At 33.5% G+C, this 27,627-nt stretch overlaps 1 protein-coding gene across 1 annotated transcript; it reads right to left on the reverse strand.

Moving 5' to 3' along the window:
• Positions 1–1,826: 1,826 nt before the first annotated feature.
• On the reverse strand, positions 1,827–25,743 carry LOC147080031 (LIM/homeobox protein Lhx9-like). The gene is made up of 5 exons (XM_085946293.1): positions 25,526–25,743; positions 15,366–15,602; positions 14,436–14,569; positions 2,584–2,822; positions 1,827–2,015 (listed from the first exon to the last, which is right to left on the reverse strand). Exons 1-5 carry the CDS (start codon positions 25,741–25,743, stop codon positions 1,827–1,829), a joined length of 1,017 nt encoding a protein of 338 aa, XP_085802419.1.
• Between the last annotated feature and the right edge of the window lie 1,884 nt (positions 25,744–27,627).

The raw sequence follows: 27,627 nt of genomic DNA on the forward strand, positions 1-27,627 counted from the left end.
CATATGGCTCCAAAGGTCACGGGTTGTGCATCGTAAAAAATTAAATTCTTCTAAGGTCAAATTAAAATATACGTACATATGTACTGGTAGATTTCTAGTGACCAGACCCTGATATATTATTTTATTTAGATTTCTCTCGATGATATTTTAAATAATTAAACATTATGTATTTAAATTAACTGTTTTTATTAGTTTTTCTATTCTTTATCATGTCCTCAATGTCCTAATTTGACATGACTGGCCAAGTATATTTAGATGTACCTAACTATTGAAACTTGATTGGCAATATCATTGATAGAAGAGAGAACAAAAGGAATAACAGAGAGACCTTAAAGTGGCGGTATTTTAACGGTGGCCGAGCAGTTTACGCATCGGTTTATAATGTCATAGGATCCAGGTTCGAATTTTGGATCTGGCAAATACACATATTGTTTTTCAATTTGTAGAGTATGGACATTATAGGTTGAGCAAGTGAGTAACATCCAAAAAAAACTGTAAATCCATCAATAAAAACAAAAACCTGTTAGTACAAACCTCCAATCTGTGGAGGCCTATATAATCCTATTAGGATCGGACATTGTCAAAGAAAAAAGAATTTTAACAAGAACGAAGACTATTAAATATAGTGCTCAATTTCTTCATTCCAAGCGAATGAAATTTGTTGATTTTTCATGTTTTCAGAATCAACGAACATTTATAATAACTGCTAGCCAACCTTCGTTTAGAAGACAAAATCCAGACAAGAGTTATATTTTTTGAACATCACATTACTTCACACAATGCACTGTGGAAGCGTTTTTCAGACTTCCAAACATTCAAACCTAAAAAGTATCCTAGTGCCTCTTTGGAGACATCGATTTTATCGGCATACGAAAAGTTTTTTCACGGATTTACGAACCAAAATTAATTGTACCTAGTGGGTATAAATATTATAATTAAGTAAGTATAACATAATAATTGGTAACACCGCGCTGACAAATAACTCGCTAATATTCTATTTGTGTTACGCAACAGATTAATAAAACATGTTAACGAAAAAAAGTTCAACCGCGTGGGGTCTTGAGATTAGTCCTGGTTAAAATGTCGAGCGCCCATTAAGGCCGTCTGTATTATTTGTGTTGTTATGTAAGGATTATGCCCTCTAAGCCCCGCGCACATATACCGCATATAATAGATTAAAGTCTTGACAGACGTTATATTGGTTTCATCCGGTAAATCTACTTCAGTGTACGAGGGTTGTCCAAGAATTATTCATTTATTATTCATTATTCATCTTTATTCATTTTTGACGACGCGGATATTATTTCTCAAAAGATGACAGCAGTAACGTGTAACGTAAACTTCCCTCTCCAAAACGAGTGGTGAGCCGGCGCTCGGTAACTGCTTCAGTATGACCTTTGAGATGGACGCTCCGCCGTCGAATCCCGCCGCCTGCGAGGTGCGTTCAAGCATTCGGTTCCTCAACCAGGAGTCTACCCTGTTCAAATTCATCGTCTTTTCACATCCAATTATGGCAATATGATGAACCAGCGGAATGTCAGGAAGTGGTGTACTGGAGTTTGCGAGTGGTAGAACGAGTGTTCATGATGGTGAGGGGAGAGGAAGGAGGTCCTCAGTTGGTGACATTTTATTGAGGGTAGGGGAGCGGCGTTACTGACCACTTCCCAAAGAACGGCGGTTATGTAGGACAAAAATACCCACGATTGTTTTTAATATATTTTCATTTTATAAGGATCTACCGCGTCGGTGTTTTCTGTTTTTGGTATTCGAGATAGGGCTTATATTCCGTCCGTGATAGTTCGGCAGTAGTCGAACGGGTCGTGACGTCAGTAGACGTCGGCGAAGGTTGGCTGCTGGTTCTGCAGCTGGTGATGCAGGGCGGGGGTAGGCGGAGGGACGGGATTCGAGGAGGAAAGCCCTCCCACACCCGGCCCAGCGCTGACTCCCTGGCAGCTGCCTGACTCCTGCCGCATTATGTTGCGACGCCACTTGGCGCGGGCGTTCTGGAACCACACCTGAAAAAATTAAAGACCGAAGAATGAAAAGGAGGGCCGTATTCAGACAAACTACGGCAAGAGGAATCCTAATGATTTTTTTGTATTAAAACACTATTGCCATTTTTTTAACATCTTTAGTGTAGATTTGGTAGCCGGAACGAAATAGGTAAAAACTTTTTAGTAGATGTCAAAATGAAATTGAACCATTTGGTTTTTCATAGCTGCCATTTTTGCTTTCACTTTTCAATGCAAATGACGTAGGTACTTCGTATTTCGGTACTATTCATTCATTCATATATAGCAAAATTTTAGCAAAAAATCTTAGTAAAAGGGACATTTTGTCAAAAGTTTGCTATTTATGCGGTTAGATTGTTTAGTTTTAAAAAGTCATCTTCTAACCTCCCAAAGGTCCGTCAATTATTATTATAAAGTTTTACTATTTTTGATAGTTACACTAGATACTCATGGAAATACGAGAGAACCGATAAAATTCTTTCTTAAAATTTCAAAATTTCTCATGTACAGTTGAAAATTGTCATTTATGCTCTTTTAGCTTACAGATCTCGAATTGAATGTGGTCCCAAACCTGTAGCACTCTCTTCGATAGCCCAGTCTTCTGAGCGAGCTGTTTGAGGTCTTTCGCGTCCGGATTTTGGTTGATGGCGAAGTAGGATTTCATCGTCCGCAGCTGGTGATGCTTGAAGCTAGTCCTCATCCTCTTAGTGCGCTGTGAGTGCCGCCCCGATGCGCTACCTGGTGAAGCCACCGAGGAGTCATAAGAGAGCGACTCCATCGAAGAGTTCAGGTCGGACGGGTGGAGGATCTCTGTACACGGAAAGAAAAAGACTATTGTGGAGGATTCGGTAGGAAATATAATATGTTTTAGCAATGCACCGGAATCCACAAGTATACCAAAATATACACAAATATATACATACAAATATACATACATATAATATAGATATACAAATATAGTAGGTACTTAGGCAATGTTGGTAGTCAAATATGAAATATTTTTTACAATCATATTGGCAGTATGTACCTACAATTACTTAATTTAATAAAATAATGAACATATATACCGATTATCAATATATCGGGGGAAGTGATCGCAAGGGCAATTGCATGCGCAGGCAAATTCACAAGATTATTTAAAAAAAATATTACCTACTCATTAGGTAAGTATTAATAGAAGAAGATGGTTTTTTTTCATGTTTTTCTTTTACCATGAGGCTCAATTTCACAGTGCCTAGTGTATTATTAAAATGGTAAGATACTAGTGGCAGTCGAATTCGATCGTTGAGAAAATCACAAGATGTAGGTATTGAAATCGAACCAGAAACGCATGCCATGAAAGATTCAATATTTTTTGGCACACATCGCCCTTCGTCAGTAGGTATATAAATAAAATTTCAGATTGTCAGATCTGACGCGTAGTTAATGTTTGACAGCCATCGGGATCGTGTAAGTAGGTATATTTCACATTTAAGTTGTTCGCAAAATAAGTTCCGTGCCGGCATAAAACATTTTATTTGAAAAAGTCAGCGATCGCGGAGGTCAAAGCCAAGTTGGATGAAATTCACCGTTTCCGGAAATTTTTACGTACACAGTCGGCCGTATCACAGTTCACCTTGAGCTGTTGTATCGGAAAAAAATATAGTATTGAAATCGAGTTCATCTATAAATAAAATACTTAATAAAAACCACTGGAATATAAGAATAAAATAGATAGGTACATAAATATATTTTAATGATTTTAAGAGAAAGTTATTTTTGTTAATTTTAATTTATTAAAAATGTATTTGTTTCAAAACCATTATAATGGAGTTCTACCCCGTACAAAATTGCCAGTTGAATTAATATGTTGATATATATTTATATAAAAGTCAGAATGATTCAAAAGTAGGTTAGCAAGTGCTCGTAAGTATGTAGAGGTTTACCCAACTCTACAACCGAGGTGTGATTGCCTATGTTCATTTGTATAACATAGATCATAGACAATAATACTAAGCGGAAATGAGTCAACAATTCAGTTGCAATTTGGACATCCGACAATAGTCATAATGCGAGCAACTCCGCATAAAGTTTCGATGTCAAATTCAAAATCATAATGTAACCTCCAGTAACAAAGTATAAAAACAATGTGACAGTATTATTTTAGTGCCGTGTTGATCTTAAATGTTTTAAGACAATATAAAACAATCCATATTAAAGCTGTGTCTCATTTCAATTGTGCCCCCGAATATTATAATATTATCTTATCATCAGTCTTATCAGTTATCATCACACACACGAAGCAACCTTCTACATAAAATTAATAGACGTTATATCTTCACAACCTACAACACAAGATCTTAAAGTGCGGCCACACCGAAAACAAGTCGCGCGACAACTCATTAAATTTTACGATAAGCATGATAATTATCGTAAAATTTCTTAAGCAATTCTGATAGTTATCGTAAAATTTAACGAGTTGTCGCGCGACTTGTTGCCGGTGTGGACCAGGCATTACGTCTATAAGTATCAAGTCGTACCTGATAATAATGACAGCGTTATTATCACATATTTATTTGATGCCAATCAATATCAAATTAACATTCTTATTGATTCTAATAAAATTGGAACATTACTACCTGCAACGCTCTACGAACAACGCGTCATTTGTTATGTCAATGCTATACGACCACCTTTTTCCGGTACGATAGCTCACGGTGAATTGTAATACGTACAATTTACATGTGCCGAAGTTCACATGAACTTTGCACCACCAAATAAGACCATTTATTTTTGGATAAAAGAGTTTAAAGCAGTGATCGCCAAACGGTCGCTCGCGAGCTACCGGTAGCTCGCGTAGAATATTTCATATTTATAAATTTGAATGTGATTTTTTGCTTATGAGTGTTGCCTTTAATGTATAATCTGTATGGCCTTTCGTCCCAACAGAAAAGTATCCAATTTTAGTTCGGATTGCATTCAAAATGAAGGCATTGTTTTGTTCTACCTACTTATGTGAATCAACGTATTCCACTATGAAGGTGGTTAAAATTAAATATAAAAACAGACTCACAATATGTACATCTTGAAAATAATTGCATTCGGATGGGATTGACAAGGTACTCACCGAGAATTGATAAAAATGTGGAGCAAGGTGAATGACATTCTTTTAACTAATTATTTTTACTTTTAAAACTTATTTGAAGATATTTTTCAGTTTATATTTTGTTTATAAATAAATAATAAATTAAAGTACGCATTTTATTTTTTATTGGAATTCCGGTGTCCTTATTTATTTTAAGTAATAGGTATAGTAATATTATGTATGGTACGATAAAGGACAATGATAAAAAAAACTATAAAGAAGGAATATGTATAAGTAGCTCACCAAACAATTTCAATTTCTGAAAGTAGCTCACATCCTTATTGAGTTTGGAGACCACTGGTTTAAAGATATCGTACTACGAGTAGTATCGAGGATGAATTGCGCTCCGGGTGTCCAAGTGGGGTCACCGAGGAAGAAATCATTTAATTAATAATCCATGGTGTTTGTCAAATGGAATTTATTTTCTTCTATCTGCGCAATATCGCTGTCTATAAGCGCATGAAATTGAATTAAGTAATTAAAAAACCACGGTGATTGTTGGGTATTATTTTTTGTTTATATTGTATTTATGGAATATTTTTTCTATTGATAGCTTCTATAAGAATATAAATTAGGTTTAAGAATATTTGTGTTTTAATGTTTTGATTTAGAATTTTTGTCGATATAATACTTACATAGATAAGTACATAATACAAATTATATTAGTACTTACAATATTTTTTATATTGCTGCCTATCTATTGTCACACTGAGTGCGCATTAATGGCTATGGTTGCGCAAAGTCGGAAGATACCGAAATGCAATTCCTGGATCGCGAAATCCACATGAAATGAACCCACGACACACATCTTCAGAGACGGACGCTCTACCAACTAGGCCAACGTAATTACTACATACTACATAGCAATATATATAACGGTGCAATAGGTGATTGTAACATACATACATAAACATTACATTAAGGGTGATCGCAAATCGCAATGCTTCTGTGAGTGAATTTTAAAAGTTTAATTAAATGTATTTTATGGATAATTTTTATTTAAAATAATGAATGAGTAAGTATATAAAAACAATACAAATTAAAAAATATACTTATCAGTTAGAAAAAAACTACATAAAATGTGCGTTACCGTATATTATATTTTGTGAATATGTTTATCATTAAAATTTATTTTGACAAGATCTTTAGGAACTAACAAAATGAATTTTGATTTTTTTTGTGGATAACCGCTGCACAAATGCCGTCATCATAGACCCCGCAAGGGTGGCTGACAGGGCTCTAGCCTTAGGGCCCAGAATCTGAGGGAGGGGATGGCGTGGCGGGTCGTCCTGATAAGTGAGATAAATATTCATCACAAATTTGCGGCGCTATTTTACTTAAATACAACATAATCGCTAAACATACACAGGGTACCCTTAATTTTACTTAAAACACCATTAAAAAACGCTTCTGTAGAACGTTCCACTGCCTTTAAGCCTAGCAATGGATAGGGGGGGGGGGGACACCAAAGATCCTGGTCTGGGGGTCTGCTTCAGAGTGTGAGGGCTATGGCCGTCATATAGTGGTACCTAAGGGCGCTGAACGACCACAATGATGCCCTAACACTCACTGAATAGATGAACTCATAAAGTTCGGTGAATGTACCTACGTGAATAACAAGATACCAAAAACAGCGGGAAAAGCTACAGGGCAGTCGATATACCACGGGGCTGATGATGGTTAAGCGCGACCCAAATTGAGGTGCATGTCGCCTACTTTCACAAGTGTGTAATGTCGTTGTTCTTGGTGTTTAAAATGTTATCAGACTGATACTCCCATTCCGTCGCACATTTTGAACCTTTAAACGAACATTGTCCGTTGACAAATCTGCCGTAATCACTAAAACAACAATGAGGCTACCTCACGTTGAACTGCACTGCATCGGCACCTGCATGACGTTTTGAACGTTTTCATCATATTCCACATGCCTACACTTTTCGAATGTCATATAAAAATCACATTTTTTTGTTTTTAGCGGTTGGCACTATGCATTTTCGAAAAGAACGTTGTCTATGATCTGCAGGTTGGGTTCTTTTCAAAATATTATCTATGGATGTTATGCCGCATGTATTTTAACGTACGCACACGTAAAAACTGATAAAATTAATTGAAATTAGCATGAATAATTAATAATAATTCAAATTACCAATGCATTATAGTAGGCACTCTTCATCAGTGTCATTCTTCAACGAATTTACGGAGATGGTGCACGTTCAAAATATTCTGCAAAATGACGAAACCATAGACTAAATTTTTGCCGCGATAGCGTGACAGTAGGCGATATGCACCTCAATGTGGTTGCCGCTTTATTAACGATTAGGTATTTCATTTAAAACATTTAAATAATTACTTTTCCAAACGAAAATGTTCTGTTTATCAACTTATACAAGTTCGTTACTTTGAGTTCGATATTATGATAGAAATGTTCCTGGGCTTAAAATGAAAGATGTACATGTACCTTGTATGTATATTCATTGTACATCTACAAGTATTATTGTGCAGGGATGAATGCTTTGCGCTGCGATATTTTTTCCTACCAAAACACTCACTGGTACCAATACTACGAGTGGCTAGCGGAGCTCGAGTTGTTTTAACCCTTCAGTATCAAGTGTTTTTGCAACAAAAGACGCGAGCGAGTGACGGGGAACTAAAAACCCCCTACACAAGTTAGATTACGTCGATAAAACACGAAGTTTACCACCCTTGATTATGTTACTAACTACATAGTACACACCTACCTAATCAGGTGACACATAGGTGATCAGCAATATTAATAAAATTTCACAAATAAGACAAACTCATGTATAGTGCATAAATAACATATGATTATTAACTATGATCAAACATTTATTTTCGGAATTAAATATATTCTACTTTCATGATGATGAGAATAGGTGAACGTTGTTTTAAAAATGCTTAAAATAGAGCTCAGTATTAAATTTGTACAAATTCTTTTTTTTCTTTAACAATACAATATAATTTATTGATGACAGTGACGTCCCGCTGGGGTAGGCAGCTCATGCGTTGCATAGGGGCGGGGCATTATAGAGGGCGGTGAATGAAGGAACGAACACAAATATTTCAACTTTTGAGAGCAATGGCGGTTTTCCACGATGTAGACGATGCGTCTGCTTTATTAGAAAGTATCTTAATTTAAAAAATAGTTGAAACGTAAAACATCCTGACAAACATAACTTACGATTATCGTATTGTAATACCTACATGTTATTATGGCGGTTTATCGTACAGGCAGAAATTTCATAAGGGTGCCTCCAAAACTGTCAGTGCCACATACTTACAAGTATATCTATAAAACCATTGTTTGAGAGTAGGTTTTATGGAAATGCTCCAATGTTTAGGGTAGATGGTGTGTCAATTTAGATCTTTGGTGTATTTGTCTGTCTAAGATAGTCGAAAATAAATCATGAAATAGGTAAGTAGGCACCAAACAAACTTGCAGACAGTTAGAAACTAAAAATATAAGGAGACAGCAGGTGGAATTTTGCCAAGGGACGCCACTGTTCGCGGGTGTTGTTATTTTTCGAAAACTGATTATAAACCATTTCCTCAACATATTAGGTCGATATACTGTGAATATAAATAACATTGAATAATCAATATCGTGGAGAGATAAAAAATCTTCTTAAATGTGCCAGTGTCAGGAAATAAAAACTAGAATTGAGATCGCAAAAATAAGCCACCTCCTTAGGCCTTGTTCAGATGGCGCGATTTGACTCGCACGTAAAAACTCGTGCGTATACTAGGTACACGTGACCTCATTGAGCCGTCCACATGTAATCGCCGCGAGTAACTTATCGTGTGCGGTCGAGGAACATGTGACCTCATTGAGCTGTACATATGCACTAGAGCCGTATCGCGGCGAGACACGCGTCATCTGAACAAAATTTAGCAATCGAGTCCTTAACTTATGCCTTGTCCAGGTGGCGTGGGTGTCACCGCGCTTTACACTCAGGTACCAAATATATGCTGCGCCCATATAACGCGTTTCATTTGGCAGTGTGTGAGGTAGGTACCTAATATATTTTTTTCTTAATTGTGATACGGCACCTTTGACATTTAATATCTCGCGATATAGGTACTATCAAGATATATTCTTGGCAATGTACAAGCTAGGTGATGTAATTTATTTTGAAATGGCTGAAAAAAGTCGCGTTGTCGAGAATCTAGCGAGTGTTTGCGCTTATCGCTCGGCAGATGATCCGCCACATGTGCATGTGGACGGCTTAATGAGGTCACATGTACCTGGAATACGCGCGAGTTTTTACGCGCGAATCAAATCGCGCCACCTGGACTAGGAATCTGAGACTACGTATGGTACGTTGTTATGTTCCCTCATGGCATGGAGGAATGGACGCTAAACCAAGAGATGTCACGGAGAATTGAAGCTTTTGAGATATGGCAATCAAAATTCCTTCGACTGACCGGGTGACAAAATATCGAAGTTCTCAATCGAATGGGTAAGGGCCGAGAAGTTATGCGTTGTATCAATACCAGAAAACTACAATAAATCGGCCACATTATGAAAGAAGTACAGCACTCCCAAACTTGCCATCCAATGAAAGATCAACGGTAAGCGTAGCACAGGATGACGCCGCATTTCGAGGTTTAAAAACCTCCGTGAATGTTACGAGAGCAGCTTCACGGAACTGTTACTGGTAGAAAATGACACCTAAGCGATGGTGCCCACAGAACGCGTCGAGCGGGCGAAGTCGGCGTATTCATAACCATAATCACACGTCTCTCGCCGCGCATTACCCTTCACCTATGTAATAAGCGGCCCAAGCAGCACAAAACTATTATTTTTACAGCGTCTCTCATAACAAAGCAATAAAAATATTATATTATTTCGGGGCATGTAATAAATATTTACGACGACATTATTCAACCAGCGAAATATAATGACACGGAATAAAATAAAACAATGGGTTCTCTGTTATTAAATAATTGCTTTTGGCCCGTCGATCAACGACGCCTCAAGCAGCGTAATTTTGGTAGCCGTGTTCAATGAATGGACTTCTTTGTATTTTCATTAAATCGTATCGCCGAGAAGCGAAAAAAAACAATATTATCGTCGTTTCAATACAAAAAGTTATTAACTTTACTAATAATAATTACAAGATAAAAAGAAATTTTTACATACAACGTTTTTAAATTTTCTGTTGAATCATATAAACTTAACTTGACTAGCTTAAACGATCAAAAATGTATTTGATACTTGATATGAAGTAAATAAAAAACAAACAAAGAAACAAATATAGAATACTGAAATGTCATTTTGACACTCATATTGATTTCCATAGTAACGCACGTATATATTAATAATTTCTTAGCAACTAATAATAGTGGATTGGATTACGGATTTCTTCCGAAATAACTTTTCATACAAAACAGAATTAACTGAAAATGAATTTAATGCTACTTAAAGATGGCTAAAAGTATTAAAAAATGCATTGGTATCGTGTTCTGATTTATTCTAAAAGTTTCAAATGTCGGGAAGTTAATTAAAAATCGATTGCAAGATTTGTACCGGACAAACAACCACTGGACAAATAAGAAAACGACCTAATAAAAACGTTGTAAATAAAATGATTTCTCTCATGAAAAATACTAGACGATGACATTAAAGATGAGTATAATATTAAAAATTAGTCAACGTAAGTTCTTTCATTCGTGGATTGATTTTGAAAATAATTAAAAGAGTACCTATGCATAGAGATTAAAACCTCAGGTTTAATAAAATTATAACATAAGTGACTTTTAGGTGAATACGGAATACCTATGTGATATGGCAGATAATAAAAAAATTGTTACTCTCATTGGCCGCACTGTAGGTGCTAGAAACGAACAATGAGAAAAATAACTACTTAGGTACAAAAATGTATAATTTATAGAACTGCCTGCCGAGTTATAACAACGTTTTGTTGATGCAGAATTGAAATAAAAATGTACACGCGCTTTTTATAATGGCACTCGACAAACAAACCAAACATATAAGTAATAGTAAATACGACTGAAACAATGGCAACATTTTGTTTCATACTTCATAGTATTGACGAACCAGTATGAGTTGGTTTGTTTTGAATTACTATATTTTCAAGTGGGTTTATTTTACAATGAGTACCCACCAGTGGCAAAGGGTGGATGTAGGCTGTGGAGATTCGACATAAATAGTGCACACGTAAACTTTGTCACTCATACTTATTTGTTTTTATTGAACTAATAATAGGTACAATGTACAGATTTTTAAAATTCAATTTAACCTTGCCTAGACCGAACCACAATAGTAGTGCACACTTTGTCAATCATACCTATTTATTTTCATTTAAATAAGAATACAAATTTATATATATACTTATTTATATAATATTCTTTATCTAATATCTATTATTGTTTAATTGAGTTTGAAAAATTAACCAATGACATCTCTAAATTGTATTATTAGTTCAATAAAAACAAATATGCATGACTGACAGTAAGACAGTAGACAGTAGAAGTAATACCGTTTGCTCAGCCAAAAATAGCCATTTAAAAAATCGGTGTGTGTATCTATGCACGCGCGTTAGAAGTTATACTTATTTGGCGTAACAAAACAAAAACAAAACTTGTAATAACCTAGATTCTTCGACTAGCTCTGGTGTGGTGATTTAGAATCAGGTTTCTTTGGTTCATTTTACTATGCAAATTATTTGTTTTTCTTATTGATAGGAAGTTGAAATGGAGTGCCGCTGGTTTAAAATTATCTTATTGCTTCATTCCGTATTTATTAATATTATTTACTATTACTATTCTAATTTTTGTTAAATTACACCTCAGAATAAGGGCTGCTATTGGAGCTCAAGCATAGTAATATTATATAATGTTAATTGACCATATTTATCGCTTGAAAAATAATTTATAACGGGAAGTGCAATTTGGCGCAATGGCCCATCAATGCCAGCCTTTCTATATAAATGTGCTGCTGATAGGTTACTTTACGAATATATTTCAAATTTTCAGGCAGTTAACTGTACATTTAAAAAAATAGGTAAGTATACACTTATTTATCTCTCTTTTTTTAAATATTATCTATTGCCAATTATATTATGTCATGATGACTCATGAGTCATGACATTCAATGGTCCTATCACTTTCTGCTCAATAGAAAAATACCTATAGTCTGTTGAAAACGGGGGATAAATAATTCTAAAGTACCTAGTTGAATCATTGAATAGTATTGTGTAAATTACAAGTAGGGGTAATAAGAGGTTACAATGTATAATGCAAGTGAATAGGTAGGCACGCAACGCGCTGGGGCAAGTGGAAATTAAACTAAAATAAACTTGTTCAAGTGACACAACACAGTGACTGTAAATAATAATTGTACATAATATACAATTCATTTCTAAAGGGGTTATACGATATAACGATTATTATTATAAGAACATACTAATAAATGGAGAAGTGAATTTTGGATTTGCTAAAATAAATGATGATTTTAACACAAATAAAGCTCAGCGCAATATACAATGTGTACATAATAATTGTATCCTTTATAAAGTTGAACATATTTTATACATACATATACGTATACATTGGTCGATCAAGGCAGATTCCAGGGAACACAGAATTAATGGGAACTGAAATACCTAACGGGTGTGGAGTAGCAGGCAACCGATCTCGAGTGTGGAAGAATATGGGATAAACTTAAATACGTGTCAATAATACGTCATTCTAAGCTTGTCTTTTGTCATGACAACTGCTCTGGGTTTATGCACTGATGCTCATTCAATATTGGTGTATTTGAATGTTGCAAAACACACTATTACACGTCTATAATGTGTATTTCATTGTCAAACCCCTGTTTCAGTGATAGGTACATTTACAGGAGAATATGTGCACCCTAAACTAAAGAGGTATATCATAAAGCTAAGCTTTTAAAATGGTATAGGTATCTACTTTAACTTAATTGTATTTAAAAATAACTCGAGAACGAGGAATTTGAAATCTTATACTTACAAAAATAAATTCTGTGCGCGAAAGGAAAGGCAGTAATGAAACTATATAAAATGTAAAGTAAATAGTTAATAACCTACGTGAAGGAATATAATATGTGCAGAGAAAAAGAAATATTATGTCAAAGCCATGATCATAAATCGACGCCGCTGAATCAGAAAATTTTATACAGAAATTTAGCACAGTTCACTAAAGGTACCTACCTACCTACAACGTAGTCTAAAACGCAATATTCTATTTTCTTTCTCGATTGTAAGTTAATCCTTATCTCTTTTTTCCATTTACAAAATAGAATGACCCATTGGCCTTTAATAATTATTATCATAATCATAGTCATTATGGACACTGTGCCTTGGATACAAAATCTCAAAATTAAAGTGAAGACATTACACAAATTAATGGAATGCTTGAACGTAATATTGCACCAGAGGTACAGTGTATTTGTATTGTACAGGTACACATTTATTGCAATGGGTGACATTTATAATTTTTGTTTAAGATTTGAGAATGTAACATTCTATATTATTGTACATACGTAATTTGAAACATCTCATGCAGGTAACTCAGAAATAGTGGGAACTGAAATACTTAACGTGTAAGGAAAAGCAGGCAACCGATCTCGAGTAAGGAAGAATATGGGATAAATTTAAACACGTGTTCAGAATAAGTCATACGTCGAATTCTAACAATTTCTCTCGGTTTATGCATTGAAGCTCATTTAATATTAGTGTATTACACACACTATTACACTTATATAATGCGTGGTTTACACAAAACAATAATAAATTTATTTCTGAGTTCCCTGGTGGTTTATTTTCGTAGAACACTTACACATTCAAAACTCTGCGTCAAACTTTACTGTATTGGTATATAGCCTATCGAAATTCTATTTACTATCAAATCCTTTTTAGAAAAAAATACGACACCCGACGGGACATGAATCTGTAACTCACGCCAGTGTGCTTTTCTAATAAAGCTACGGGAATCCTACTTAATTACGACATTTTTAATTAGTAGTTGTTACATGAAATTCTTATGTTTTCAAATTACATGTGTTCAATACACTTTGTATTGGCAGATGTCTGATTAGGCCAGATTTAGAGACCATGCGTCTCTACCAGCTGAAGGACACTCGTTATGTTGTATATTATTTTATTCATAAAAAAATCCTGACAATAAATGTTGAAAACATCAGCAGCGAAGTTTCAAAAGACCAATACAAACAAACTCGGATATTGTAATGCTCTATTTTTGTTATAAGTAGATAGTTGATTATCATACGATACCAAGTGCAGAGTTGGACATCCGCATAGCCTGGACTTGAAGAGGGTCTGGAGACACTGTTTGAGCTTTTCTCTTTCTTGGTCTTCCCTTCTGTACTGGTCCCACAGAGAAGTAGGGGTTTGGGGAGCCGTTCGCCCTAAAAATGTAACAATAAAATCGTTTCATATCTACTTGTGTAAAATATACTATATATAAATATATCTACGTTAAAAAAAACTATTATTAAAATAGATAAGTCTTGAAATAATATTAAGTAACTTATACTACTGTGCTATTCATATTATATTTTGTAATCAATTTTTAATGACTGTACATATAAGTAGGTATAAGTAAGTACAGGTAAATATTAAAACAAAACAAAAAAACAGTATATATATATTAAATGTGTTTTTCTCAATAATTCATCTTTGGTCACGGCCCTCTTCTACTCAGCGCCACAAAATGTTTTTACAAAAATTTGATTGACATCATCTATCGTAGATGGCATTAAAATCTGAGCTGTTTTGCAAGGGTCCGTCCACACATGGGTCCAATTGGCCACGTCGACTTGGTACTAACCAAGCCCAACTTTGAAGCATTTGAATGCTGCATCATATGGAGAACAGAATAATTCCAATTCTTCTATAGATTTATTACTTTCAACTCATGACCTCTCTGTTTCAGTACACTGGTACTCAGTGGTACTTCATATTACTAAAAAGATAAATGACGAAAGAGCAATTCAATTTTTTTTTTTATTTTCTAAATTCTTTCTTTAAGCAACAAGATGCATGGTTGCTACATCAGTCTTGTGCAGCTTTGTTTCGGGAAAATGAAGTGTGGCACTTCATTCTGACACGTTTATAGCGCCAAGGGAGGCGGCTGTGCACAAATCGCGGCTGCATATTATACTCATACATGAGGGGTGGAGATGCAGTAACTCAAATCATTACCTGAACATAGCAGCAATCTCCTCTTCGCAATATCCCTCGGTGAGGATAAGCTCATAATGTGGTCTGCAATAGATGAGACCGTCCCTCATGCCGAAGGTGTCCCCCCGTGACAAGGGCGTGCCGCAGGAAGTGCATGTGAAGCATCCCACGTGGTATACCAGCTCGCGGGCGCGCATCACCAGCTCGTTGGCTGAGATCCCTGCATGGCAGCGGGCGCATCTCTTCACGCAGAACATTCTGGGGAAGACCTTGTTAGTTACTGTACTAGAAATGTACCAGAGACACCAGCCCTTTAATCAAAGGTCAAAGGAGAATAATAATAGTTGTCTATATTATCAACTATACGTATTTAGCTGGTGAAAGTTAATCTTAGTTATATATTATATATTTAAAAATAGCCTTTAGGTAATATAGTCAACAATTTTATTATTATTTGTTAAAAGACTGTGTACTTATTAAATAAAATCAGTACATACCTAACTCAAAGATATTATAGGTAAATTCAGTACGGATTTTGAATATAAATAATCATAATATAATATTATATGCGGACGAGTTTATCGTTTGAGTATATTTAAAAGTAACATAAGACCATAAAGCCCTAAGTACATCAGTATTAAGGGTATCTATGAAAAATTTAAAACTGCGTTTTTCCAATGTATTCTTTTTGGATTTAGATAAATTGGCTATCAAATACAAAAAGTGTACGAAACCGTAGTTAAATAAACCGATGATAAGCAATTATTGCTAAAACCAGCAAAAATATAAATATTATATAAAGTTATCTACTTAAAAACAAACTGGATGTTGTTTATATTTAATATAATGCATACATCGCAAGTCAGGGTGATTAATTGCATATACCTACTCACAAAAACATCCTCATAAATTTATAATGTCATTGAAATGACACATGTATAGTAGGTACATTGTATATAGGTACATAATATGATTAAAACGAAGAAGAGTATGTTTACAGAATTTGTACAATATTATCAATCGCAATGCAATATAGTAGTAACATATTGTAGGTAGGTATGTACTTTTAATAAAACTTGCTAAAGGAATAAATTAATATTTTATAAATAGACATTACATACCTACTTAATAAGAAAATAAACATATTTTTTGAGAAATATAACGCAAATTAGTAATTATAATGATATGAATAAAACCTGTAGTAATCTATAGAGTATGCAAGTAATGACATTACCTTGATTTTAATTAGACAATTGGAAATAAATTACCATAGATCGAAGATCGAAGCGAAGTCATTAGGACAGTGTTCGAAAATCGCTCGGTCCATTTCAGTAGGAATTCAGTAAAAACTTGAATACAATACATTGAAATCAACCCATGATCAATTTCACGGTTTTCGTAGATTATGTACTAGTACAGGGGAGGGCAAACTGCGGCCCGCGGGCCGCATGTGGCCCGCCGGGTATTTTTTCGCGGCCCGCCATCATTAATTGCACTTCTGATTACGAATAACTTTTTTATATTTTTTTTAAAAAATACTGACAATAGATTAAAATTTGAAGAATTTGTTGTTTCGTAAATGTATTATCTCAGTACGTCTTCCTTGCATCTCGTCTCACACTATGTAACCACTATTTTCTACGTGGAACATCGTGACATATTTAAATACTTTTAACTCCGCGTTGCAAGGAAACAAAATTTATATGCCCACGATATGGTAAAAAGTTTGAATGGATTTCAATTAAAACTCAAGTTATTCCTTCGACAAATATCGAATAACAACGTGGACCACTTTCCAACTTTGAAGTTGCTGAATATACCAGAATATAAATTTGAAGAATATGGTAAAATTATTAAAGCTCTGAATGACGATTTTTCACAAAGATTTGGTGACTTCCGTAAAATTGAGACAAGTTTAGCAATAGTACGCGATCCATTTTCGATAGATATTGATAGTGTACCGACAGAGCTACAACTTGAGATTATTGATCTGCAGTGTGACACTGATTTAAGAGAATTGCATCGTCGTGAAGAAATCTCCAAATTTTACAATGCCCTTCATTCAGACAAATTCGACCAACTTAAAGATTATGCAAGAAAAATGTTCGTTATTTTTGGATCAACCTATATAATGTGAACTAACATTTTCGATCATGGACCTCAATAAAAATTCTTTACGGTCAAATATCTCCGATGCCCATTTACAAGCAGTTTTGAGAATATCAACTACAAAATTAACACCTGAATTTAAGAAAAATGTACAACAATTTCATTCTTCTCATTAATTTTCTTGTAATGTTTATTTTTCGTGATTATAAATAGTGTATATCTAAAAATGGTATTTTACTTGCGGCCCGCCGCTCATTTTGAATTCTTGAATTTGGCCCTCCATCCAAAAAGTTTGCCCCCCCCTGTACTAGTAGATATTGACTTTGGCAAACAATACTTAATAGTTACATACAAATAAATTATATATTATGTAAATATTATCTTAAAATGTGTAAGTATTAATATCATAGTTTTTTTTATCAATAAATTTGATAATAAATATTTCTCCCCTCTAATGTTTTTTCTAATAGTGTTAAGTTTTCTGGAGATTCTTTCTGTAAAATAAAATTATTGAAAAGGAAACATCAAATTATCGCACCTGTGTGAACTGCACAGGTGAAACAGACAACAGTATGGAAGTACACTGGCAGGTCAAAATGTACGAGTATTTTTCCTCCACGCCATGAGCTATTAGTCGATGTTTAATTTATTTTATAAAGATGTCGAGGGGACACTAGGAGTGATGCAATGTTACATATTATATCAATGTTGTTTGTTCAAATATTACTGAAAACCTCTACTCCCAGTGGATGCGATTTCTCACAACATGTGTGGGACTCTATGAGACCAAACTGGCAGACCTTGGTGGCAAAATCACCATAATCAGTTAAGGCTGCCAAAGGATTCAAATGTATGAATTTCAACAAAAAAGATTTTTTATCTACTCGGCCTAAGCTAATTGTAGTGTCTTGCTAGGTTATTGTCATGTTGTGAAAGATAACCATGGCCCCCACATCCTGAAACGGGCCCCCAGGCTAAGATTTTTGACCTATCGCTAAGGATAAAGGCAATGTGACGCTCTACAGTAGCGTTTTCCAAATGGTGTACGCGGTAAAATTAATATATTTAGTGTTTTTTTTTGTATATTTTAATACATCCATTTGAATTATGGAGTTGTCGGGTATCGATACAAAATTAAAAATTGCATCGTCCAACCACATAATTTTAAATAATAACATTATTGAAGGAAAATAGCACCGCAGGCGACCATGTTTTACTATTAGAGCACATTTGTGATGTGTGTTTATCTCAATTATTTGGTCGACTTGCCTCGCCGGGCCCCTCCTGAACCCGGGCCCCCAGGCTAGAGCCCTGTCAGCTCCCCCCTTTGTGGGGGCCATGAAGATACCTATTCATTGGAATGCTTTTTTCATATAACCTAGCACATGTACTGGATACCATTTGATGACCCATAAACCTTATTAACCTGTCATGACATCCAGGCTTTCCTTCCTTCCCTTAATTCAACAAACATCTCAGTGAGAGAACGGTGCGAACTATACTGACATGGCGGATGAAGAATAGTAGACATTATTTGTCGAATCTCTAAAAAAACTAAGATACTTATTGATTTCGAAGTATCGTTTCCTGAGTGTGAGAAAAACACTCAGGAAACGTGTTGAGGTTAAAAAAATTTGAGCCTGCATTCATAAAAAAATGTAAAATAATAAAAATATAAATACTTTTATGCTTAAGTGTATGGATATTTTTACATAATTACATACCATCTCATGTAATAAAAAACGAATATTTTCATTTCTACTTAATGAAAAATATTATAGCCATAAAAGTAAAGAATTCTATTTTTGAATTTAGATAAATGATGTCCCAAAAATATTTTTTATTGAAGTACCTACTGTATCAGTGACGAGGACTGACTTTTGGAAGTAGGTAGGCTATGGGGATCATAGTGCATAGTCGGTCATACTTACGGTAGGTAGGTACTTAGGACAATGGGTAATACTGAGGTACCCAAAACAATGAGAAATTAAAAACCTACTAACCTAGAACTGAGAAAATAGTTACTTAGTAAGTAATTTAAAAAAAATCTAATTAAACCGTACCTACTATAAGAGATAAAAATTCAATTTTGTCTAAAAGATGAAATATGATTTTTTTTAAATTATCTAATTTCTAATTATTTGTGTGGCGGCTGATAAATTTGCTACTAGGTGTTACGATATTCTATATACAATCCATGATTATTACAGCCTTTGAACGCATTTGCCGTTTACAGCATGCTTTTGAACGAACGAAATATACAATGCAGCACATATTGCGACATCAATTCCTCTATTCGTCGTTTACTTATATAAAATAATATAAAATTACTTTTTTACTAACGTAGGCTTTAGAATATTTAGATAATCGCCAGGTAAGGAGTCTTTGCCACTGAAACCTATCTATAAATAATACAGCTTGAAAAATATGTATCATACATAGCACTCGTTATAGTATAACATTATAATGTGTAAAATGTGTGAAATAAAAACAAACCTACTTATATTTAAAATTATTAAATATAAGTAGGTAAATACACACCCAATAATAATATTTACAGAGATCAATAAAACCGTGAAAAATATTATAGATTAAGTAGGCAAATAGGTATAACTAACATTACGTAAAATAATACATTCACGCGCCAAAAATACATTTTAAATTCATAGACATCAACGCATCCACATCGCCAGGCAGTGCATTAATGAATCGTAAAGATGTGTTTTCAACTCGCGTCTCTATGGGCACAATGCTTAAAAATGCCTGTATTAGGATTAGAGACTTTTGTTCGTACATTATTTGCTGCGGCCGCCATCTTGAAAATGGTAGACGATTTATTAGTTCATCATATCTCAGAAAAAATGTTCAAAAAAAAGTCGAAGAACATTACAAATATATATAATTATTTAAAGAGCATATTTGTATTGTAAGTAAATATATACAGCCATGATCTTCTCAGAATCGGACATGGTCAAAAAAATATCAGAATATTCCATCGCATCGCAAACTCCAATTAAAAGGTATAAACGTTGGCAGAATCTGTAAAAGATGGAAATAGAAATTTTCAATGTATGAATAATTTGAATAATCTGTTAATACAAATCTCTACTCTGTGGAGGCCCATAATATTATGAATATTATGATCATACGACTAAAATACTTAGTTCCAAAATTGACTCATTATGCGGATACGTTCGTATGACAGGACAATAATGCTGTAAAAAACTGCACATATATGTTGTTATTTATTTGATACTTTTTTTTATTTTGAATATTTAGAATCTAATTATTATAAGTAGACATTTAAGTATATGCGTATTCTTTAATATTATATTTTAATAATTGAAGAAATTATTTTTTGTTTTATTACCTTATCCATATAATATTATGTATTTATATATAACTAAAAAGATTGGAACACCCCATGCTTATGGGATAACTTGAAGGTGTCAGGATATTTTGTAAAGTGATTGAAAAACAAAACAAATATAGATATCACAACATTTCAATTTGTTTGCTCGTTGAATTGACGAACGCCTTCGGAAGAATTGAAACTTTTCATTGAATAAAAGTTTATATTAGACTTTGAAATGAAGTGATAAAATTTGAAGTAGCCGCTTGAAAGCTTTTGATTTAAAATTAATTTAACAAACATAATAAAAGTTCACTGCATTCATTTTCATTATTTTATTTGATCGTGTTCGTATATTTAAAAAAAATTGTAATCTTTACGAATAAATACAATACAATCAAAATACAATGCATTTAAATTTATTATAAGTCTTAAAGGGCTTTTCGAATTTTCACTTTTTTGTTGTATTTCATTACGTTATTATTTATTAATAGGTATCGGACCCTGTTTTGTACATACTTTGACAACAAAATAAATGACAGACGAGCAAGTTAAGAGGTGAAAATTACGTATGTTCGTAGATCAAGGTATATTCTATATTATACTTTAGAGGCAAGAAAAAAACATCGGCGGCTTTCCACGAAACAGATGTGGCGGTCTTATTTTGTAAACTTAATTTTCACAATTCGCTAGTAATCAATCATTTTTTTTAAATATCTTGGAAACATATCGCTATTTTGTAACATCCAATGTGGTATATCGCATACGCCAAATGCTTGCGGATCAGACCTCTGCGTAGGTACTCAAAACCTCTATCCAAACCCTAAACCAAAACCCGTTTAATACAAAAAGTATAAAATCTGTTGATGACTGACGTATCCATGTATTAAATTCATTAATAATTACATACCTACATGTAAATGGGGTTTCAGTTAAAAATTTCTATCCCAGATTTGAAGGACCAAAAGATTGAATGGGATCCAGGGAATTCAAAGTACCAAGACTAAATAATATAATTAGCTGCATAACTTTCGATACATTTTTAATTCAATCAGTGAATTTCATAATTTATTAAATGTAAAAATATCGTCATTATAAACCACTAAACTTGAATTTGTTTATAACTAATATTGATCATGAACAATCACATTTATTTTTCACATATATGTTATCAAAATGTAAAAATAGGCGAAGTTGGCAGTTATAAACAAAATCTTGTATGCATTTTTCAATTCATCAACGTACAGGAAAAATTCAATTACATACATTCAAAAACACCTAAGAGAAAAAATATATAACCACTAGAGAAAATACTTTTTGAATATAATACGACGCCCAGCGGGACTCCAATCCGCGCCGAATAGATTCGCATCAATGCAATTACGATTATCAATGCAAAGCTACGTGCGTCTCACCTAATTGCGATGAAAATTACCTACGAAGCGCATCAAAAATTGCATTACTTTTGGTAGTCTCTCTTTTTTATTTTAAATCAAATTATTAATTACCCGTCTTACATGTCTATAAGTAGTTAGTATTAGTTAGTATTATTATTTAGTTATAGCGTACTTGCACTTGCCAATAATTTAATAAACTATTTTTGTATTTTTCTTGTACCTAACATCATTTTATCGAACACACATAATTCAAAAACAAACATATAATCAAAAATTAAAAAAAAACGTTAAGTAATCACCATCGAGTAGTGTAATACGAAATGTTCATAAAACGTTTTCTAGACATAATTGAAATTATTTAACTCATATATTATACTTAAGTACCTATATTATATTTGACATTAAAATTTATAAAAATAATTACAAGATAAAAAGAACTTTTTACATAGAACGTTTTTAAATTTTCTGTTGAATCATATAAACTTGACATGACTAGCTTAAACGATCAAAAAAAATTGTACTTGATAGAAATACTGAATAAAAAGAGAATACTGAAATGTCATTTTGACATTTCATATTGATTTCCATAGTAACGCACGTATATATTAATAATTTAGTTGCTAGGACCACCCCCTTAGCAACCAATAATAGTGGATTGGATTACAGATTTCTTCCGAAATAAGTTTACATACAAAACAGAATTAACTGAAAATGAATTCAATTCTACTTAAAGATGGCTAAAAGTACTACCACACCACGGTGGCCGCGCGGCTTAATCGTTGGACTATCACGCCGTGGGTCCCAGGTTCAAATCCTGGGTCTGGCAAGTACGCATATTGTTTTTCAATTTGGGTATGGACCTAATAGGTTGAGCAAGTGGCTGACATCCATTTCTCGTAAAAAAACAAAATCTGTTAATACAAACCTCTACTCTGTGGAGGCCCATTTCATCCTATTAGGATCGGATATGGTCGCAAAAGTATTAAAAGAATGCACTGGTATCGTGTTATGATAAATATTCTAAAAGTTCAAATGTCTAGCTAGTCGGGAAGTTAGTTAAAAATCGATTGCAAGATTTGTACTGGATAAACAACCACCGGACAAATAAGAATACGACCTAATAAAAACGTTGTAATAAATGAAAAAAAGTAGAAAACTTAAAACGATAAAGTCGACACAGTGAACTTCATTTTATACTTATTGATCTATTTTTCTTCAACTATTATTAATGTTCTTCCGAGTAATCGGTCGCTGATCTTTTGTAGTAATTTAATAGGACGAAGCTGCGTCAGTTCCAAGAATAAAACAGAAAGTTCATAGAATTACATCCTAGAATAAGCATGATTGCAGCTTTATATCAGAACAAATTGATCATTAATGGAGTAGACTGCTGCTATGATTTTTCTTATTAAAGTAGATAATTCTCTTTGGGTTTATTATTTTTGTATTCATTATAAATTCACTCAGTTTATTATTTTTTCATTGATTTAAAGTACCTAAGTAGTTTATAAAGTTTTTTTTTTATACGTAGTATCAGGATCGCCACGTACATTCCTGCGATACGTGTACTGCATGAGAGCGGTTGAATTGAAAGGGCGGCCAAAACATATTTTTTTCAGGGCTCCAGACCGTTATTTTGTTTTAGTTACGGTTTTCGTTCCGGTTCAAATAAAAAAAAATGTCGGTTTGGTTTCGGTTTCCGTGAAAATAATGGTTTTCCGGTTTTTTACCTTTCAAAAACATAAAAAAGAAGTTTCACTGTATTACTATAAACGAATGAAATAAAGAACAGTTTAAAAATAATAATACTTACGTATGGATGGTAGTGAGTGACCCAAGAGTCTTACAATCCAAGAGCCGAGAACCAAGATATAAGATGTGTTACGCCTACGACAACTGAACGACAAGTGAAGTGAAGATGATGTTAACGCGTGTGTTTGAACATGTACCAAATCGGAAAAACCGATATTTTTTTTTTGGTTCGGTTCTGGTTTTTTGATCCGATAAACATAACGGTTTTTCCGGTTTTCGGTTCAGTTCCGGTTCGAAGCCCTGTTTTTTCCATTTTATTAAAATTATCATAAAGATATCCTCGCATCCGAACAAAAATCTACAATAACTGTCGTAATAAACTAGGTTTTCATTACTCCATTTAACCAAAAATCATTCATCGCTGAAAATAACTTTTTCATAAATTAATGAGTCTGTTTCAAGTTGCTCTAAAGCCCAATCAGAGAAACTTTAATGCACCAAATGGTTAAGTTATAGTGGTAACTATATTTGATATGCCTTCAAATACAAATCTTTGTGCATAATATTTAATTTATTGTCATAAGAAAGTTCAAGTTATTGAGAACGATCTGTTATTGATTGTTCTAGATTTTCATCCACACTTTGATTCACAACATCGATATTTTCAGCAGTACGTTTACGTTTTTGACGGGTTGGATTGTTTAACATCACAAGCATTACTGTTTGACTCGAATTTTCTAATTGCATTAAGAATAGTCTGCTTTGTAGATCGATTATATTGACCTTTGTAAATGGTCGCTTAAATTAATTATCGATTCATTTATACTTTATGTGAATCAACATATTAATGTTTACATACAATATATATACATAGTACAATGACATTATTAATGGACGATGCACTCAATACAGTAGCTAGCAAGTAAATTCGCGCATTCGCATGTATAGGTAGACGTCACGAAATTTCCATTATGCGATATCACGCATCGGGAATTTATAGCAAAATGACCTTTATTGTAATGGCGTTAGAGCTGTGTTTCTAATGTCAATGTTCATTTGAGCGAACCCGTTCGAACCGAACCATTAAACAGACACAACAAAAAACATCAGGAATTTATAGCAATATCACCTTTATTGTAATGGCGTTAAAACAAATTATGCCATTCGGCAGACCCGACAATAAAGTGAGTGTCATTTTTTTCCCAGATGATTCGTCCATATTAATGTCATTGACATAGTATATCTACCATAAAAGAGTTTTTGTTCTTTATAATAATTATTATACTATGTCTAGTTTTATGTACCTAGACTTTACAATTGACTCAAAGTCGCATTATTTTGTGATCTATATTATCTCAAGATCGATTCATTCTCATTCATTCATTGATTGATTTATTTTTCATAGGTGGGGGTGCAGTGAGGGTGGTGTGAGTCTAGTGCTTTATATTCATTGAATTAGCACATAGGAGTACTTATATTAAGTATCTACACTATCTGAATCTAAACACCCAAATGTCCTAAATTGAGAAGTGAAAGCTTTATGGTTGATTGAAGTTTAGTTTTCCAATCACCTGTAATAGTCTTCTTTGCAGTAGATATTGCGGTCTCTTGCGAAACATGTGAGTTCAGAGTCCAGGGGTAGGTGGCACTCGCAGCACCTGAGGCAAGGCGCGTGCCACTGTCTGTCTGCAGCCAGCAAGTAGTACCTGTCGCTAATGCGTCCACCACATCCTGCGCACCCATCAGGCGTACCCGGGGAGCCTTCGGATGGCTCGCGTTCCTTCAGCATACCACGAGGGTTTATAGTTCACAGAAAAACGTCAAAATCAATATCCTACTTTACCCACCAACATAAAAACATTGTTTTCCACCACCAACAAAATTACAATATATTTATTCACAGTATTAAAAAGCATGTCCTTTTTTGACAGCACCGGAAGTCATTTAGGTACTTAATAAAAAAAACCTTTTTTACCACCAGCGATTTTTTTATTATTATCACGAAGTTTGGTTTATCTTCATATTATTTAAAATAAAAATGTCCAATTTTACTAAAAATAATAAATTTACAGTAAGGTAATTCAAAATGAGTATATTATAGCATAATATATAATATTTAGGGTAAAATGAGTTATTTATGAGTAGCATATGGCAGTATAAAATATTTTATTAATCAATATTTTTTTTTTCAAATTGATAAGTTCAGCCCTTTTCAATATTGAATTGTGTATATTGTATTAAATAAAGGTTATTACTTCGAGTAAATAGTTAAGTACATTGTCTCTTAAACTGATATTTTATTGTCAACCCGTATGCCAGATTTTATCTATATAGGATGTAAGATTTATTACTTATTGCGAATGACATACTTACTTTGTAACCTAAAATCATTGTTTCTTTACTAAATAATTATTATATGTTCATTCACTCAATACATGCTAAAAATATGTTATTGAATTTTATTATTCACTTATTAAAAACAAAATCTATGTACTTTTAACAGAATAAGAATATTCATAAATAATATCGATGTAAAAAGACGTACCTACCTATATATTTGACAGTTTGAAACAGTGCAACAATTTAAAATAATAATTTTATTGGCTTTTTTATGTTATATACCTTACACAAAATTATTTGGAACTTCATCACAAAATAACTCTTGCAGATAGATGCGTTTTTGAGATACAGAAAATGACATTCTAAACAATATAATCAATTAGCTCATTTAAGCAAAAACATCTCTTGTCCACTTTTCGATTAGCAATCTCGAATTATGAAATTGTTGTATTTTGTTTAATCTTATGATCATATTCTATACCACTCGTCTAGATCGTGTAGCCGCGTACACAATATTATTTTATATGCGTTAAAAATCGTGAAAAACATTTTAAAATTTTTTTTTGTGCTTATTTAAATTTTATTTTAGGCGACGTCGACTAACTCCGTCATAGTGATGCGACGGCCGCTCATTCTGAAAATCCCTTTGTCAATAAATAATTGTATCACGCGTGACATTTATATTTTGGCCATATTATAATATATGCCAATAGCAGATTTATTCCTTCATACCAAAAGGTTCCGTAAAAAAACGTATGAAATAAATTATTTATCGTCAAATTTAATAATTTAAAAACAACTAGACTTTTTTAAGGCAAATAAATAAGCCCTTGTAAAAAAATTTACACTATAAAACTGAAACTCTTAATATCCATATTATGAGGTTCTGTTTTAAACTTATATATACTAGTAGGTATTAGCTATGAAGACATAGAAGGTAACTACCTACTTCTAGAAATAAAAGTTTCAGTACCAACTTCGTATTCGTCCCACAAAGAAGTAATAAAATATACCTATAAGTAATACTAACTACACTAGAGTAACACACTTTCCTTAAGTTTCTGAACCGAGAAAAGAGTTCGCAATGGAGATGTATTGTATCTACTCAGCTATATCATGTATATATGGATGTTATCTACTACATACTAACTTTTAGCAGAGTATACATATAATACATAATTTGGGATTGACATAATAAATGAAACTATACTAAACTGATGACAATATTGTCGCACATGTAGAGTTATTACATCGTGTAACTGAAAAGAGTTGTACCTAAATCTATTGTAATATTCTTATTTATAGAAGGAACACAATCAAGATAATAGTTATT

This window comes from Rhyacophila brunnea, unplaced genomic scaffold (genome assembly GCF_057557595.1).
Source record: "Rhyacophila brunnea isolate RB1 unplaced genomic scaffold, BYU_Rbru_1.0 scaffold_1, whole genome shotgun sequence".
NCBI classification, from domain to species: domain Eukaryota; kingdom Metazoa; phylum Arthropoda; class Insecta; order Trichoptera; family Rhyacophilidae; genus Rhyacophila; species Rhyacophila brunnea.

What these genes read in the sequence shown, in the direction of transcription:
- LOC147080031 (XM_085946293.1), bottom strand. Translation starts at nt 25,743, where the DNA reads ATGCTGAAGGAACGCGAGCCATCCGAAGGCTCCCCGGGTACGCCTGAT. An exon ending in GAGATTGCTGCTATGTTCAG is followed by an intron (nt 14,570 to 15,365) that starts GTAATGATTTGA and finishes TTACATTTTTAG; the next exon opens with GGCGAACGGCTCCCCAAACC. An exon ending in GATGTCCAACTCTGCACTTG is followed by an intron (nt 2,823 to 14,435) that starts GTATCGTATGAT and finishes TTCCGTGTACAG; the next exon opens with AGATCCTCCACCCGTCCGAC.